The 18,539-nt window shown below is 41.9% G+C and overlaps 1 protein-coding gene and 1 long non-coding RNA gene across 6 annotated transcripts in view; one reads left to right on the top strand and one right to left on the bottom strand.

Annotated features, from left to right (window-relative positions):
- Nucleotides 1–1,701, bottom strand: part of LOC106588470 (dyslexia-associated protein KIAA0319-like protein) — a 27,724-nt gene extending 26,023 nt beyond the window's left edge. The window contains exon 1 of one of the 5 annotated variants that reach the window (XM_045709828.2): nucleotides 1,568–1,701. In XM_045709828.2, the coding sequence (XP_045565784.1) occupies nucleotides 1,568–1,646 (79 nt within the window). In that variant the 5' untranslated portion in view covers nucleotides 1,647–1,701. Of the gene's footprint in view, nucleotides 1–496; nucleotides 781–1,567 lie in introns of those variants that run through there. The other 4 variants (XM_014177542.3, XM_014177545.3, XM_014177543.3 and 1 more) reach the window with 4 other exon arrangements.
- LOC123730987 (uncharacterized) lies at nucleotides 771–18,539 on the top strand. Its single transcript, XR_006762497.2, has 4 exons — nucleotides 771–895; nucleotides 4,215–4,329; nucleotides 16,992–17,045; nucleotides 17,154–18,539. It is a non-coding gene; the product is annotated as an uncharacterized LOC123730987 (long non-coding RNA).

Genomic DNA, 18,539 nt, shown 5'->3' with positions numbered 1-18,539 from the left:
TTACAGTGATTGAAGTGGATTTAACAAGTGACAGCAATAAGCGATCATAGCTTTCACCTGGTCAGTCTGTCATGGAAAGAGCAGGTGTTCTTAATGTTTTGTACACTCAGTGTATGTCTATTATACTCCTATAGAATTATAACAAGGCGGAATGCTCACCACATGTTGAACATCTAACCCAAGTAGAATAACAGTAGGCTACTATTTTTTCCCTTCACAATTCCTCAGCAAGTTCTTACAGGAAGTTTAGAGAAAAAACAAAACAATAATCAGCATGAGCACATTTAGTTTAGGTTGGAGTAGAAAGCATTCCCATGGCATGGGGAATAGGCTCTCACACACACGGCATTTTCTGACTGATTATCGAACTGAGAGTATGTGGCAACTGCTGAGCTAGAAAGTCATTTAATATCAACCTCCCACTTACATGCAAACCTGCATGATATTGGTAATTTCTCGGAACCGCATTACAGAAAGCAGATCATGCCACACTTACATCCGCCTCAGTCTTATCAACAGTTGCATCCTGATAATGAAACCAACTGCGATGACAGCTGTCACAAAAGCCTGGCTTTTAGAAGTTGTTTCTGGCTTTAGAAGTCCAAATGGTTTCGTTCCAGATCTTCTAGGTTGCTTTCATATAACACAAAAATCTACAGGTAAAAAAAAAAAATACTTAGATATCTAAAACTCGAAATAATTGTTTATTTGCATTTTGGCAGCGCAGTGGTTCGAGATCAGTCGTGACGTGGTGGCTGCACCCTCCCTCTGCCATGTGACGCGGTCACTGGGAGGCCACCTCTGTCGTCAACTTTTTAGACGCAAGTTCCCATGAGAAAAAAAAAAAGCAAACAAGGATCTATGCGATGGTCAACTTTAGATCCGGGCAAGGCTGGTAAGGTTTCACTGGCTTTTTCTTCCTCCTCCCTTTCTCGCAGCAAGGCTAATGAAGAAGAAAAAAAAAATCGCTCGTAAATCCACTATTGGCTGCTGTAGACAGACAATTCAGAGGAACACTTTCTCAGATGACAGAATGCCCCCAGTCTTTGGCGCTGCCTCGTTTAAAATGACGACACATTGAGATTATTAATATACATTTCAAACCCTGCAAATGAAACAAAATGTATAATAATCACAAAGAAGCCTAGAATTATGGCCCATAAGAAAGTTAGGCAATTTTGTTTTACAAGTTGAATTTAGCCATAGGCAAAGCATGCCACTCATCTCTAAAAACCTGCTTCACAGTCGACATTAGAAGTAGCCAAGGTTGTGCAGTGGACACTGACAATTATCTATGGCTGAATACAGACAACAGTCTACCATTATAATCATACTGATACATATGCTATTGATATTCAGCGCGACAGGTGTAGCAATGACATATCTCGGTATAATCCTGGATCACCCCGTCCAGGCACCAGCAGTTTGACATCAGCAGTTTATCATGGTGTGGCTTTAGAACCTGGCATCATTAGCCCACTCACTGATCGAATGCACGCAGTTTATCGTGCGCAAGACGTGTCACGCCACTGTTTTAATGTATGGGAGAATATATGCATAAACTCACCAGTCGTTGTAGGAAATGTTTCGCTTCCTATGCTTGAACTAGGATACGTCGTAGTTTGTCGCTGTTCACTATGGGTCATCTCTTACTGACACCGCTGTGAAGCAGGCAAGAATAACTGAGTATTTCCGGGTCACAGATATATGGACTCTTTCAGAATAAGAGTCCCGTCCTGTATACTTTCTCAATGAATAATTAGGGCGAAAATTATAGAACATTTGTTATTATTGCCAATCATCTTAAATCCAATGAGCACTTCTCGTTTCCAAATCTAGAGTTTACACCCCGAATAGCGTTGCTGCTCATTTTGAGGCCCTTAAAGTTTGCCCAATACATTTAAATCCAACAGTTGTTTCGTATTGGACAAATATTGCACCCTAGACAATCAATTGTTTGTCCATAAAACCAGGGTCCTGCCTATTCACTAGAGTCCCTAGCATACAAAACAGAGTGAGTTTGAACAAAATGTTTGCGTGGGGATTCTGGACACCCAACAAATATGGTACAAATATAGCAATGTACAGGAAAAACTATCAATTGTGTCCATAAAACCCAACCTCAACACCAGAGTGCAGTCTGCACTTTCGTACTGTCACTGTAAGGCTCTGCTGACTGACGGGCTAATTCAATACTACATTTTAATTACAAAGGAATACATTAACTATTTTAGTTTACTCAATGTTTGCTTCCAGTGTGAAATAAAACGCCATCCAATCCAGACTTGCACTCTTGGCTTGCCCTATAATGGAGGTGCCAAATTCCGAGTATTAGCAGGTGATTATGTGGGTGAGACGCTAACTGCTTAAGCGAAACAATGTGATCAGTAGGTGGAGTGTTAACTGACTGGCATACCTGTAAATGACCTACATTATCCTAATGATGATCAGCAGGCTGCAGACTTTACACATTTAAATCTTTCCAAGGCCAGCTATATGTGCCAAAACATGCATCAAGTCAAGAGTTTTGGCTAGACAAATAAAATGTATATTTTGAGTCAGTATCCTAGTAAGATCATGTCAGTATCCTAGTAAGAATCACCCATTCACATAAAAAAAAAATGACGTGGAAAGAATGTTGATTCAACCAGTTTGTGCCCAGTGGGCTGACTCTACCAAGAGAGGATCTTGCATACAATTTGCAACTTCTGTGTTACTGTTCATGATCAATTTCTTTAAAAGCGTTTGATTTATTAACTTCATCGTGATATAATTTGTTATGAATAAATTATGCTTTTTTGAAAATATGTACTTGTTGTATATTTTCCAAAGTTTCCACCAGAAGGAAGATATTTGGCTTTTACATTCTAAGCTATTTTGGTATGCAATGCATCCTATGACGCAGGTGTTTGTTCAAACTCACCTGTTTTATATTCTAGTGAGTATACTGGAACCTGGTTTTCTGGACACACAATCAAGAGATTTCCTGTAGAGTGCTATATCAAATTAATTCAAATGTTATTGATCGTGTACACACACTTTGCAGATGTTATTTTGGGTGTCGCGAAATGCTTATGTTCCTAGCTCTAACAGTGGAGTAATAGGCTACCAAACAATACAAAGCAATACACGCAAATCCCCCAAAATAAAAAGAAAGTAATAAAGACATAGAAATATTACAACGAGCAATGTCAGAGTCTGGAATATAAATCTGCACAGTGGCGACCCATCAATTTTTGAGCCCAACATTTTTTGGGGTCTGCTTGCCTGTTTTGCATGTTATATTGGCATTAATACGTGTCACATATCAGTTTGCAAACATTGTAAAAATATATATAATTGAGTTAATAAAGCTGGATACAAACATGGTCTCTTTTGTTTTTTTGAGTAAGGCGACTCCAAAATGCAGGTGTTTCATCCTAGCTCAGTGCTTTCTGTGGTGGTGGGGCAAGCCAGCAGTAAATATGGAGCGTTGCGCCGTGATTGGCTCAGTATTCTGTCACTCATGGGGACACTACGTCACCGCCAAGTCTAAGGGTAGATCTCGAAAACTCAAGCCCCTTGGGTGCTGCCATAGAGTTACATTAGAAGTGCCCATCCAAGAAGGCTCAAGGTCATTGGCCACAGATAAAATTATGTTAAATCACGTTATATCTACTGTAGCTTTGATTGGACTGATCATGTCAGCATCATACCTTCAAAATCTTAGCTAACAGTCATCATAATGAATCAAGTCGACAATCTACTGGCAAATCCTTTTTAATCCTTGTCATGTGAAGAGAAATAATGAAGAGAAATTATAGATAAAATGTATCGGTGCTCATCGGCCGTTGGACATAAACATTACACAACAAGTTGGAAATCGCAAATTCAAGTGGCTAACTGCAAGCATTGCAAAGCAAACATTAGCCTACTATTCAGTGGAGTAGCTGTGTGGTCCCAAGTCTAAGATTAAGGGTTTCTTTTCCTAGTTTAAAATGATAAACATTTAACATTCGCCATGCTGTCAACGAAGCATGATTTGTGCCATGCTCAAAACAGCACCTCGGAACTGCAAAATTTGACTTTAGGATAAAAAAACGAGCTACAACTGGGAAAATACGTTTTGGACTTTCATCCAACTCGGAATTGTAAATCGGGAACTCGGGCCTCTTTCTAGAGCTATTACCTGAAGATCACTGACATCATCATGATTCAACCTTTTTTTTCATGAGTTCCCAGTTGTCTTGAAGCACCATAAATCCAGAGAATGCCAGACTTTGATGACACAATTTAGCAACTAAGGACCACCGCGCCACCTTCCTGTTCAAGTGAGCACAGCACAACAAGGTGAGTCCAAAAATGTATTGTATGCTGCTGCAAAAATTATGTAATATGCCAGGGAGATATGTATACTGGATCTAAGAAAGTAATACTAAGTGTATGTTGTGTAATAAGCTGTTAGTATCCCATGTGTCTCACCCTAATAATTTGGTCTATTTTAACCTCTTAATTTTGCCTACTGTTCTGACTTGGTGGTGCACATGTAGCCTATAACCTGTTTTAGAGAAATGTAATTATTGAATATTGTAAGAGCTTTCATTGTCTGCTTATATGCCCCCTTTATGAGGCGGCATATAAGCTGGTGCACGATATCTAAGGAAGTCTCGAGCTATTGCTCGCCTGAGGTAGAGTATCTCATGATAAGCTGTAGACCACACTACCTACAGAGAGAGTTTATCTGTATCCTTTGTAGCTGTTTACATACCACCACAGTCAGAGGCTGGCACTAAGATAGCATTGAATGAGCTGTATTCCGCCATAAGCAAACAAGAAAACGCTCACCCAGAGGCAGCACTCCTAGTAGCCGGGGACTTTAATGCAGGGAAACTTTAATCCATTTCACCAAATTTCAATCAGCATGTTAAATGTGCAACCAGAGGAAAAATAACTCTGGACCACCTATACTCCACACACAGAGACGCATACAAAGCTCTCCCTAGCCCTCCATTTGGCAAATCAGACCATAATTCTATCCTCCTGATTCCTGCTTACAAGCAAAAATTTAAGCAGGAAGCACCAGTGACTAGATCAATAAAAAAGTAGTCAGAGGAAGCAGATGCTAAGCTACAGCACTGTTTTGCTAGCATAGACTGGAATATGTTCCGGGATTCCTCCGATGGCATTGAGGAGTACACCACATCAGTCATTGGCTTCATCAGTAAGTGCACTGATGACGTCGTCCCCATAGTGACCATACGTACATACCCCAACCAGAAGCCATGGATTGCAGGCAGCATCCACACTGAGCTAAAGTCTAGAGCTGCCTCTTTCAAGGAGCAGGACTCTAACTTGGAAGCTTATAAGAAATCCCACTACGCCCTCCAACGAACCATCAAACAGGCAAAGCATCAATACAGGACTAAGATCGAATCGTACTACACCGGCTCTGACGCACGTCGGATGGGGCAGGGCTTGCAAACCATTACAGACTACAAAGGGAAGCACAGCCGAGAGCTGCCCAGTGACACGAGCTAAACTACTTCTATGCTCGCTTCGAGACAAATAACACTGAAACATGTATGAGAGCACCAGCTGTTCCGGAAGACTGTGATCACGCTCTCCGCAGCCGATGTGAGTAAGACCTTTAAACAGGTCAAGATTTTAAACAGGATGTGTACTGCGAGCATGCACTGACCAACTGACAAGTGTCTTCACTGACATTTTCAACCTTTCCCTGTCCGAGTCTGTAATACCAACATGTTTTAAGCTGACCACCATAGTCCCTGTGTCCAAGAACACTAAGGTAACCGGCCTAAACAACTACTGACCCATAGCACTCACGTCTGTAGCCATAAAGTGCTTTGAAAGGCTGGACTTCCTGACGGGCCGCCCCCAGGTGGTAAGGGTAGGTAACAACACATCCGCCATGCTGATCCTCAACACAGGGGCCCCTCAGGGGTGCGTGCTCAGACCCCTCCTGTACTCCCTGTTCACTCATGACTGCATGGCTAGGCATGACTCCAACACCATCATTAAATTTGCCGATTACACATCAGTGGTAGGCCTGATCACCGACAACGATGAGACAGTCTATAGGGAGGAGGTCAGAGACCTGGCCATGTGGTGCCAGGACAACAACCTCTCCTTCAACGTGATCAAGACAAAGGAGATGATTGTGGACTATAGGAAAAAGAGGACCAAGCATGCCCCCATTCTCATCGACGGGGCTGCAGTGAAGCAGGTTGAGAGCTTCAAGTTTCTTGGTGTCCACATCACCAACAAACTATTATGGTCCAAGCACATCAAGACAGTCGTGAAGAGGGCACGACAAAACCTATTCCTCCTCAGGAGACTGAAAAGATTTGGCATGGGTCCTCAGATCCTCAAAAGATTCTACAGCTGCACCATCGAGAGCATCCTGACTGGTTGCATCACTGCCTGGTACGGCAACTGCTTGGCCTCCGACCGCAAGGCACTACAGAGGGTAGTGTTAACGGCCCAGTACATCACTGCGGCCAAGCTTCCTGCCATCCAGGAACTCTATACCAGGTGGTGTCAGAGGAAAGCCCTAAAAAATGTCAAAGACTTCAGCCACCCTAGTCATAGACTGTTCTCTCTGCTACCGCACAGCAAGCGGAACCACAGCGCCATGTCTAGGTCCCAGAGGCTTCTAAACATCTTTTACCCCCAACCAATAAGACTCCTGAACATCTAGTCACATGACTACCCAGACTATTTGCAGTGCCCCCCCCCCCCACCCCCACCTCTCACCCCCTCTTTACACCACTGCTACTTTCTGTTGTCATCTATGCATAGTCACTTTAATTTCTCTACCCACATGCACATACTAGCTCAACTAACCGGTGCCCCTGCACATTGACTCTGTATCGGTACCTCCCTGTATATAGTCTTGCTATTGTTATTCTATTGCTGCTCTTTAATTACTTGTTATTTTTATCTCTTATTCTTATCCCTGTATTCAGCGCATGTGACTAATAAAATTTGATTTGATTTATTTATCCTACGGTTCTGACTTGGTGTACAGGGAGAACACTGTAAGAACGGCCCATTATCTAAATTCTGTCGTTGTACATTTCAAAAGTGCTGAACAAATAGTTCTATTGACTACGTCCGTCCTAGCTCGCTCATTAATGTCTTAATTGAAATGACGGCTTGCCTCTTATCCGCTTGTTGTCCCCTTATGCCATAGTTTGTACATCTCAATTGTCAGTAGAAACCACATTTGTTTCACCTTTCTGGCACTGGCGTTCTGCTAGCGACCCACCTCTACATCATCTGGTGAAATTGCAGAGCGCCAAATTCAAAATACAGAAATAGTCAAAATAAACATTCATAAAAAATACAAGTGTTACACATCGGCTTAAAGATGAACTTCTTGTTAATCCAGCCGCTTTGTCAGATTTCAAAAAGGCTTTACGGCGAAAGCATACCATGCGATTATCTGAGGACAGCTCCCCGCTTACAAAAGCATACAAACATTTTACAACCAAGTAAAGGAATTACAAAAGTCAGAAATTGCGATAAAATTAATCACTTACCTTTGAAGATATTCATATGGTTGCAGTCACAAGAGTCCCAGCTACACAATAAATGTTTGTTTTGTTCGATAAAGTCCCTCTTTATACCCCAAAAACTCTGTTTTGTTGGCGCATTTTGTTCAGTAATCCACTGGCTCAAGGGCGGTCAAAACATGCAGACGAATACATCCTAATAGTACAGGTAAAATTCGTCGAAACATGTCAAACAATGTTTATAATTAATCCTCAGGTTGTCCATTGTCTAAATAATTGATATTATTTCAACCGGACAATAGCGTATTCAATAGAAAGGAAAAACATAGAAGGGGGCACACTCGGTCATGCGCGCAAACCAGCACTGCATGATTCTACAGTCCACTGACAGAAAGGTCTCATTCTTCTTAGTTTCAGGCTTGCTTTCTGAAAAATTATGTCTAAAGACTGTTGGCATCTAGTGGAAGCCATAGGAACTGCAATATGGGTCCTAACCCATTAGATACTCTATAGGCATTCAATTGAAAATACCCACATAAAAAAAAATCCCACTTCCTGGATGGATTTTCCTCAGGTTTTCGCCTGCCATATCAGTTCTGTTATACTCAGAGACATGATTTTAACAGTTTTGGAAACTTTAGAGTGTTTTCTATCCAAATCTACTAATTATATGCTTCTGGGCCTGAGTAACAGGCAGTTTACTTTGGGCACGCTTCTCATCCAGACGTTGAAATACCGCCCCTAAGCCATAAGAAGTTTTAAGCAAGTCAGCCATGTTTTTTTAAAAGGCAGTAAATGAGCTTGGCTCCCAGGTGGGTGGGCCTATGCCCTCCCAGGCCTACCTATGTGAAAATCATAGATTAGAGCCTAATGAATGTATTTCAATTGACTGATTTCCTTAACTGTAACTCAGTAAAATTGTTGAAATGGATGCATGTTGCATTTATATTTTAGTTCAGTAAACACATATATATATAAAAATATATATATTTGAATTGAACTTTTATTAACTAGGCAAGTCGGTTAAGAAGAAATTCTTATTTACAATGACGGCCAAACCCGGACGACGCTGGGCCAATTGTGAGCCGCCCTATGGGACTCCCAATCACAGCCAGATGTGATAAAGATAGGATTCGAACCAGGGACTGTAGTGACACCTCTTGCACTGAGATGCAGTGCCTTAGACCGCTGTGCCACTCGGGAGCCCATATGAAGTGGGTAAAAGAGCGTGTAAACATGATCAAAGTGACCAGTGTTCAATGACTATCTACATAGGGCCGGGTGGTAACAGTGACTCAAGTTCAGGGCAGGATACTGGGCAGAGGCCGACTAGTAGTGATTATTTAACAGTCTGATGGCCCCAGCTTTGATATACCTGTACTCTCTCGGCCTTCTAGATGGTAGCGGGGTGTAAGGTGCCGACACAATGTACAGGCAATTATGTACGATGCAATATGTCCGTCCAATATGAAAAAACTTTCTGTTTTTAAGCTGACTGGCCACTCTTTAAGTGGCGCAAAATGAGCAGCAACGCTCATTGGAGTGTAAACTCTGGATTAGGAAACTAGAAGTGCTCCTGAGTAGAATTGACCCCAGTTTTACTACGACTCAACATATAGGCAATTATGTACGGTGCAATATGCATGTCCAATTAGAAGAAAAAAAACATACTAAACATTGTGCAATAGGAATGTGCTAAATAACAATGGGATTTAAATGTGTTTTCTAAAGTTTATTATAATATTAATTTATTAGCCAATTTAAAATAAAAAAAATTTAACTAGGCAAGTCAGTTAAGAAGAAATTCTTATTTACAATGACGGCCTAGGAACAGTGGGTTAACTGCCTTGTTCAGGGGCAGAACGACAGATTTGTACCTTGTCAGCTCGGGGATTTGAACTTGCAACCTTTCGGTTACTAGTCCAACCACTAGGCTACGCTGCCACCCCAAAACTATTATTATTAAATGTTGTTAATGACCTTAGCGGCCTATAGGCCTAATATATTATTATTAACACTAGCATTATAAATAATGTTTGGTTATTTGTATTGCTGATGTTACAATAATAACTATCTAGTAATCATTACTTTTAATGGTGTTAACAATAGTGTCATTGTTATAAGATTTATGCTATCAAACCTTAAGTTTTTTTCTTTTTTTGATATTGTTAAACAAAATTCCGCTAACATTTCCAAAATACATGTTATGAATTTCGACCATTTGTATAATTTATTACCATCTTCATTGCGGGACTTTTATTTTCAAGGAAAATCGCCGAAGTCACGGCCTTGCTAGGTCTTGCTTATTCTTGCTGGCTTCTCAGAGGTCTTGTTTGCAGCGTTTGCGCCTTTACTCGGAAATAAACCCGAACACGATTAATCCAATAATTTCCGTCTCGCCCAGCCATGTAATTGCAAACGATTGGAATAATATATTTTTACCATGACAAAACACAATATTATCAAAGAACATTAAAATTGATAATAAATCATGTGCAATTTCGCTTTGCCAATACAAAAATATAAACGTCCCCCGAACGGAACACCAACCAAAATGTCGACCTTACATGTCAAAGAAGCTAATCATGATTGACTGATTATTATATTTTAATAATGTTGATTGGTTGTTGTAACAATCTTTGTTTTGACAGCTGACTACGGTGGATCTCATTCTCATGTGCAGTGCGGAAAGTTTAATGAATCACTAAAGAGCGCGGCTAGCCTAAATGTGAGAATATTTGTAGATACTTGCACTAACTTCATGGATTATTTTATCACAGTAGTTTTTAATGTATGCCAAATAAATTGCTAAAAGATATGTACGCTGAACGTAAACAATACGAGTTATCTTAGCCCCTTGACCATGACTCTCAGTTCGATTCCATTACACTAAAGTGATGAAGGCGTCTTCTGTACGGGGCGGGGGAAGAGCCCCAACGCTCGGTCTGAACATTACCACTCATCGCTTGCGCTAGCGTTTGGCTAGCATAAGGACCTCATTTTTCATATCAGTCAGAAATAATTTTCAAAAAACGTTAAATTGATACACACATTTTTAGGGTTAGTGTTTGCACATGGCCATATCTCCCTGTTACAGCGCGTGTTGTTATGGAAGACAGAGGGACCACCTGTGCTAATTAGCTATCTAGCATGCTCCTAACACAACAGTGTACAGCAATGTAAAAATAGTGAAACTTAATTTTTTTTTTTTTAGATAAAACTAACCTAAATATATTCACGTCACAAAATAATTGACTAAAACACACTGTTTTGCAATGAAGGTCTACAGTAGCCTCAACAGCACTCGGTAGGGTAGTATCACGGTGTAGCTGGAGGACAGCTAGTTTCCATCATTCTCTGGGTACATTGACTATAATACAAACCTTAAGAGGATCATCTAGCGCTGCAGTGCATAAAATGTGATGAGTAGTTGACTCAAAGAAAGATAGACAATAGTTTTAACAGTTTTGAACAAATTCATTTATAAACAAAAATGAAGGAGAAGTGCAAGAGAGCTAGCTGTATTTAGTTGTATTTTTTTCACTTTCACATCAGATAGTATGGTGACAACATGCAGGCTGTGTAGCGGTTATGATATGAAGGTTTGGCTTGGAATGTTTTTTTCGTCTGATCACAGACAGCTGATGTGTTCTGCACTTAAGTCCACAAGCGGAAGGGGAAAGGTGAGAGAAGGAGAGCGCATAGATGTGAGAAGGAATTATACAACGAGCAAAGTGATCATGCTGTTTGTATGTGGCTGCTATGAAAGTGAACTGTCTTTGCGTGTGTTCATTCCACCCATTCTGTTGAAAAACATTTCTTAAACGGAAGCAAATGGAATGAAACGGGGATAAACATTCCTGAAATTGCCCAATAGAAACTCGTTTCGTTTATAACTGTTGGACTAATGATTACACCCTAGATCAGCTAAATACAGGCAAGAGTGTGCAAGGTGGTATTGAATTTGTCACTGTCACCTTGATTACTCAAATGTTTCTCTAAACCTGTGCACCTACATTGTAAACTTTCATTCATAGGCTAGGTTGTAGCAACCTCATGATGGGTGCAGGGAACATTTGAGTATCATGTAGTAGTCTAAACCTATCGATGTTACGTTGAGCTGGGTGAAAGGAATATGAATGACGGTCATCCAATATGCTGTAATAGAAAAAAAGCCATGCTCATGAAAAAAAATCTGGCGTTCTCCCTCATCTTAAACAGCACCGACCCCCACTGGTGTACAGTAAGTGTGTCTTTTGCATTTGTGAAATTATTTTGATGGGCTATGAAAGTAAAGTGCTTTATGTTTCTAGAACCATATCGTAATTGAGAATCAGTTAACTTTTAGATGGAGTATTTGGCTGTTTTGGCAGCCAGAGCCAGTCTGCCTCTGAAATAATATAAGTTCCTAGGACCTTAAGGAATAAGGTAACGGTAATGTTAGCCTCCTTTAAAAGTAGGGACATCAAACGTTGTCTGCTGCACATACACTGGAGGATCTAGACTAGATTGCCAGGTTAAATAGTTTGAGTGCATTTTTAAACTCTCCAAATGGTTAAATGAGTGAGAAATATATGTCATTGTTAGTGCTGAGCGATTATTGCTTTTTGAGGTCGGTTTGATTTCGGTTCGATTATTTTAAAATTATCTTGGGTTTCGATTATTTTGGTTGAATGCTGTAACACAGAATAAAACGGTTAATAAATGGCCCATTATGGTAGTGACTGTCTATTACTTCTTATCACTTACTTATTAACCATAATTTATTCACATTACTTTAATAAAATATTTTAGTTGTGTATATTACATTTGTTTTATTTGAATACTTTATCTCATTCCAAGTCGTCGTCTCATCTCTATTAAGCTGCTGCCTATGCTGTCTGACAAAAATCACTATTTTGTAGTTCTTCAAAGTAAATAAAGCATATTATTATGACTGCTGAATACCAACTATCAATCATTTAGATCATGTATTTTCAGGTAAAGACACCTTGTGAAGCAACAGCTGCTCTCTATATCCCCCTCAAGATTGTACATTCTAATGTCTCTTCAGTAGCTGGCATAAAATAAACACAGACCAGTAGATGTGCAGTGGATTATTGTCATTGTAGTTAATTAGCACTTTTTTTATGCACTAAACTATGTAGAATATTGTCCTGTTGGAAACTACAACTCCCTACTACATTGCACAGTTCAGGGTGGATCGGATTTATCTCTAGAGAAACTGTGCAATATGTTGGTCAATTAGTTGTTTAAAAACTGAAAAATAACCTACATTTCAGTTAATCGTTAGATATCATCCTAAACAACTTGCCCTCTAAATACACCTCTGCTGTTTTCAACCAAGATCTCAGCGATCACTGCCTCATTGCCTGCATCCGTAATGGGTCAGCGGTCAAACGACCTCCACTCATCACTGTCAAACGCTCCCTGAAACACTTCAGCGAGCAGGCCTTTCTAATCGACCTGGCCCGGGTATCCTGGAAGGATATTGACCTCATCCCGTCAGTAGAGGATGCCTGGTTATTTTTTTTAAAATGCCTTCCTCACCATCTTAAATAAGCATGCCCCATTCAAGAAATTTAGAACCAGGAACAGATATAGCACTTGGTTCTCTCCAGACCTGACTGCCCTTGACCAGCACAAAAACATCCTGTGGCGTTCTACATTAGCATCGAACAGCCCCCGTGATATGCAACTTTTCAGGGAAGTTAGAAACCAATACACAGGCAGTTAGAAAAGCCAAGGCTAGCTTTTTCAAGCAGAAATTTGCTTCCTGCAACACAAACTCAAAAAAGTTCTGGGACACTGTAAAGTCCATGGAGAATAAGAGCACCTCCTCCCAGCTGCCCACTGCACTGAGGATAGGAAACTCTGTCACCACTGATAAATCCACTATAATTGAGAATTTCAATAAGCATTTTTCTACGGCTGGCCATCCTTTCCACCTGGCTACCCCTACCCCGGTCAACAGCACTGCACCCCCCACAGCAACTCACCCAAGCCTTCCCCATTTCTCCTTCTCCCAAATCCAGTCAGCTGATGTTCTGAAAGAGCTGCAAAATCTGGATCCCTACAAATCAGCCGGGCTAGACAATCTGGACCCTTTCTTTCTAAAATGATCTGCCAAAATTGTTGCAACCCCTATTACTAGCCTGTTAAACCTCTCTTTCGTGTCGTCTGAGATTCCCAAAGATTGGAAAGCAGCTGCGGTCATCCCCCTCTTCAAAGGGGGGGACACTCTTGACCCAAACTGCTACAGACCTATATCTATCCTACCCTGCCTTTCTAAGGTCTTCGAAAGCCAAGTCAACAAACAGATTACCGACCATTTCGAATCCCACCGTACCTTCTCCGCTATGCAATCTAGTTTCAGAGCTGGTCATGGGTGCACCTCAGCCATGCTCAAGGTCCTAAACGATATCTTAACCGCCATTGATAAGAAACAATACTATGCAGCCGTATTCATTGACCTGGCCAAGGCTTTCGACTCTGTCAATCACCACATCCTCATCGGCAGACTCAATAGTCTTGGTTTCTCAAATGATTGCCTCGCCTGGTACACCAACTACTTCTCTGATAGAGTTCAGTGTGTCAAATCAGAGGGCCTGTTGTCCGGGCCTCTGGCAGTCTCTATGGGGGTGCCACAGGGTTCAATTCTTGGGACGACTCTCTTCTCTGTATACATCAATGATGTTGCTCTTGCTGCTGGTGAGTCTCTGATCCACCTCTACGCAGACGACACCATTCTGTATACTTCTGGCCCTTCTTTGGACACTGTGTTAACAACCCTATAGACGAGCTTCAATGCCATACAACTCTCCTTCCGTGGCCTCCAACTGCGCTTAAATACAAGTAAAACTAAATGCATGCTCTTCAACCGATCGCTGCCTGCACCTGCCCGCCCGTCAAGCATCACTACTCTGGACGGTTCTGACTTAGAATATGTGGACAACAACAAATACCTAGGTGTCTGGTTAGACTGTAAACTATCCTTCCAGACTCACATCAAACATCTCCAATCCAAAGTGAAATCTAGAATTGGCTTCCTATTTCGCAACAAAGCATTCTTCACTCATGCTGCCAAACATACCCTCGTAAAACTGACCATCCTACCAATCCTCGACTTCGGCGATGTCATTTACAAAATAGCCTCCAATACCCTACTCAATAAATTGGATGCAGTCTATCACAGTGCCATACGTTTTGTCACCAAAGCCCCATATACTACCTACCACTGCGACCTGTACGCTCTCGTTAGCTGGGCCTCGCTTCATACTCGTCGCCAAACCCACTGGCTCTAGGTCATCTACAAGACCCTGCTAGGTAAAGTTCCCCCTTATCTCAGCTTGATGGTCACCATAGCAGCACCCACCCGTAGCACGCGCTCCAGCAGGTATATCTCACTGGTCACCCCCAAAGCCAATTCCTCCTTTGGCCGCCTCTCCTTCCAATTCTCTGCTGCCAATGACTGGAATGAACTACAAACATCTCTGAAACTGGAAACACTTATCTCCCTCACTAGCTTTTAAGCACCAGCTGTCAGAGCAGCTCACAGATTACTGCACCTGTTCATAGCCCATCTATAGTTAGCCCAAACAACTACCTCTTCCCCGACTGTATTTATTTATTTTTTGCTCCTTTGCACCCCAGTATTTCTACTTTGCACATTCATCCACTGCAAATCTACCATTCCAGTGTTTTACTTGCTATATTGTATACTGCTCAAAAAAATAAAGGGAACACTTAAACAACACAATGTAACTCCAAGTCAATCACACTTCTGTGAAATCAAACTGTCCACTTAGGAAGCAACACTGATTGACAATAAATTTCACATGCTGTTGTGCAAATGGAATAGACAACAGGTGGAAATTATAGGCAATTAGCAAGACACCCCCAATAAAGGAGTGGTTCTGCAGGTGGTGACCACAGACCACTTCTCAGTTCCTATGCTTCCTGGCTGATGTTTTGGTCACTTTTGAATGCTGGCTGTGCTTTCACTCTAGTGGTAGCATGAGATGGAGTCTACAACCCACACAAGTGGCTCAGGTAGTGCAGCTCATCCAGGATGGCACATCAATGCGAGCTGTGGCAAGAAGGTTTGCTGTGTCTGTCAGCGTAGTGTCCAGAGCATGGAGGCGCTACCAGGAGACAGGCCAGTACATCAGGAGACGTGGAGGAGGCTGTAGGAGGGCAACAACCCAGCAGCAGGACCGCTACCTCCGCCTTTGTGCAAGGAGGAGCAGGAGGAGCACTGCCAGAGCCCTGCAAAATGACCTCCAGCAGGCCACAAATGTGCATGTGTCTGCTCAAACGGTCAGAAACAGACTCCATGAGGGTGGTATAAGGGCCCGACGTCCACAGGTGGTGGTTGTGCTTACAGCCCAACACCGTGCAGGACGTTTGGCATTTGCCAGAGAACACCAAGATTGGCAAATTCGCCACTGGCGCCCTGTGCTCTTCACAGATGAAAGCAGGTTCACACTGAACACATGTGACAGACGTGACAGAGTCTGGAGATGCCGTGGAGAACGTTCTGCTGCCTGCAACATCCTCCAGCATGACCGGTTTGGCGGTGGGTCAGTCATGGTGTGGGGTGGCATTTCTTTGGGGGGGCCGCACAGCCCTCCATGTGCTCGCCAGAGGTAGCCTGACTGCCATTAGGTACCGAGATGAGATCCTCAGACCCCTTGTGAGACCATATGCTGGTGCGGTTGGCCCTGGGTTCCTCCTAATGCAAGACAATGCTAGACCTCATGTGGCTGGAGTGTGTCAGCAGTTCCTGCAAGAGGAAGGCATTGATGCTATGGACTGGCCCGCCCGTTCCCCAGACCTGAATCCAATTGAGCACATCTGGGACATCATGTCTCGCTCCATCCACCAACGCCACGTTGCACCACAGACTGTCCAGGAGTTGGCGGATGCTTTAGTCCAGGTCTGGGAGGAGATCCCTCAGGAGACCATCCGCCACCTCATCAGGAGCATGCCCAGGCGTTGTAGGGAGGTCATACAGGCACGTGGAGGCCACACACACTACTGAGCCACATTTTGACTTGTTTTAAGGACATTACATCAAAGTTGGATCAGCCTGTAGTGTGGTTTTCCACTTTAATTTTGAGTGTGACTCCAAATCCAGACCTCCATGGGTTGATAAATTGGATTTCCATTGATTATTTTTGTGTGGTTTTGTTGTCAGCACATTCAACTATCTAAAGAAAAAAGTATTTAATAAGATTATTTCATTCATTCAGATCTAGGATGTGTTATTTTAGTGTTCCCTTTATTTTTTTGAGCAGTGTATTTACTTCGCCCCCATGGCCTATTTATTGCCTTTACCTCCCTTATCTCACCTCATTTGCTCACATTGTACATAGACTTATTTTTCTACTGTATTATTGACTATATGTTTGTTTTACTCCATGTGTAACTCTGTGTTGTTGTATGTGTCGAACTGCTTTGCTTTATCTTGGCCAGGTCGCAGTTGGAAATGAGAACATGTTCTCAACTTGCCTACCTGGTTAAATAAAGGTAAAATAAAAATAAAATTATCGCTCAACCCTTAGGAATTCTATTGAATCTGGTATTGTTGGTAAACATTTTCTCACCCTTATATTCACAATCCTTTCTGTTCTGTAGATCACACAATTGTGGCCAGCTCGACAGTCCGACGCTGTGCCGCATCTTTGAGGCGGTGGGGCTGAGTCTTCCAGTTCGCCTGCTGGTGACTGCAGTCCGGGGGAGTGATGCCTCCGGCTTGCCCCCAGAGGAGCATCTGTCTCTGGGCACAGCTCTGCTGGCTGTCCTCAGCTCCTCACCACCATCCCTCTACTGCTCGGGCTGCTGGTCGATGGGCCCAAATGGAGCCCGCAGAAACAAGCACCAGGCTAGACAAGAGATGGAACCAGACCAGCCAAGCCAGACTGAACAGTCATCACAGAGCACGAACACTACCAGGAGTCTGCAGGAATCAAAGCACCAGCTCAGGATGCGAAGAGCCCTACAGGCTCTGAGGAAGGTACTGTAGAGAATGGAGCTCCAACTTCCCATTCAACAGTCAAACAGCAACTTCACACAGCCGTTGAGGAGTGGGACAACATTCCACAGGGCACAATCAACAGCCTGATCAACTCTATGCGAAGGTGATGTCACACTGCATGAGGCAAATGGTGGTCACACCAGATACTGACTGGTTTTCTGATCCACGCCCCTACCTTTTTGGGGGGTATTTGTGACCAACAGTGGTGGAAAAAATACCCAATTTTCAAACTTGAGTAAAAGTAAAGATACCTTAATAGAAAATGACTCAAGTGCATGTCACCCAGTAAAAAACTACTTGAGTGAAAGTCTAAAAGTATTTGGTTTTAAGTATACTTAAGAATATTTTTGCAATTACATTTACTTTTGATACTTAAGTATCATAAGTATAAATAATTTCAAATGTCTTATATTAAGCAAACCAGACGGCATCATTTTCTTGTTTTTTGAATTTACAGATAGCCAGGGGCATGCTCCAACACTCAGACATAATTTACAAATGATGCATGTGTTCAGTGAGTCCGCCAGATCAGAGGCAGTAGGGATGACCAGGGATGTTCTGTTGACAAGTGTGTGAATTGGACCATTTTCCCATCCTGCTAAGCATTCAAAATGTAACAAGTACTTTTGGGTGTCAGGGAAAATGTATGGAGTAAAAAGTACATAATTTTCTTTAGGAATGTAGTGAAGTAAAAGTTGTCAAAAATATTAAAAGTAAAATACAGATACCCTAAAATATGACTTAAGTACAAGTATTTTTACTTAAGTACTTTACACAACTGGTAACCAACAGATGCGTATCTGTATACCCAGTCATGTGAAATCCATAGATTATAGCCTAATTTATTTATTTTGACTGATTTCCTTTATATGAACTGTAACTCAGTAAAAAAAAAAAAATTGTTGTTTATTTTTGTTCAGTATATTTTATAATTTCTTGAAAAAAGGTTTTTAATGAAAAAGATACATTAAAAAGCGTAAACTCCA

The sequence above is a fragment of the Salmo salar genome, chromosome 27 (assembly GCF_965601325.2).
Source record: "Salmo salar chromosome 27, fSalSal1, whole genome shotgun sequence".
NCBI lineage: Eukaryota > Metazoa > Chordata > Actinopteri > Salmoniformes > Salmonidae > Salmo > Salmo salar.
Note: the sequence above shows the minus strand (reverse complement) of the source record. Positions and strands in the feature narration are given on the sequence as shown.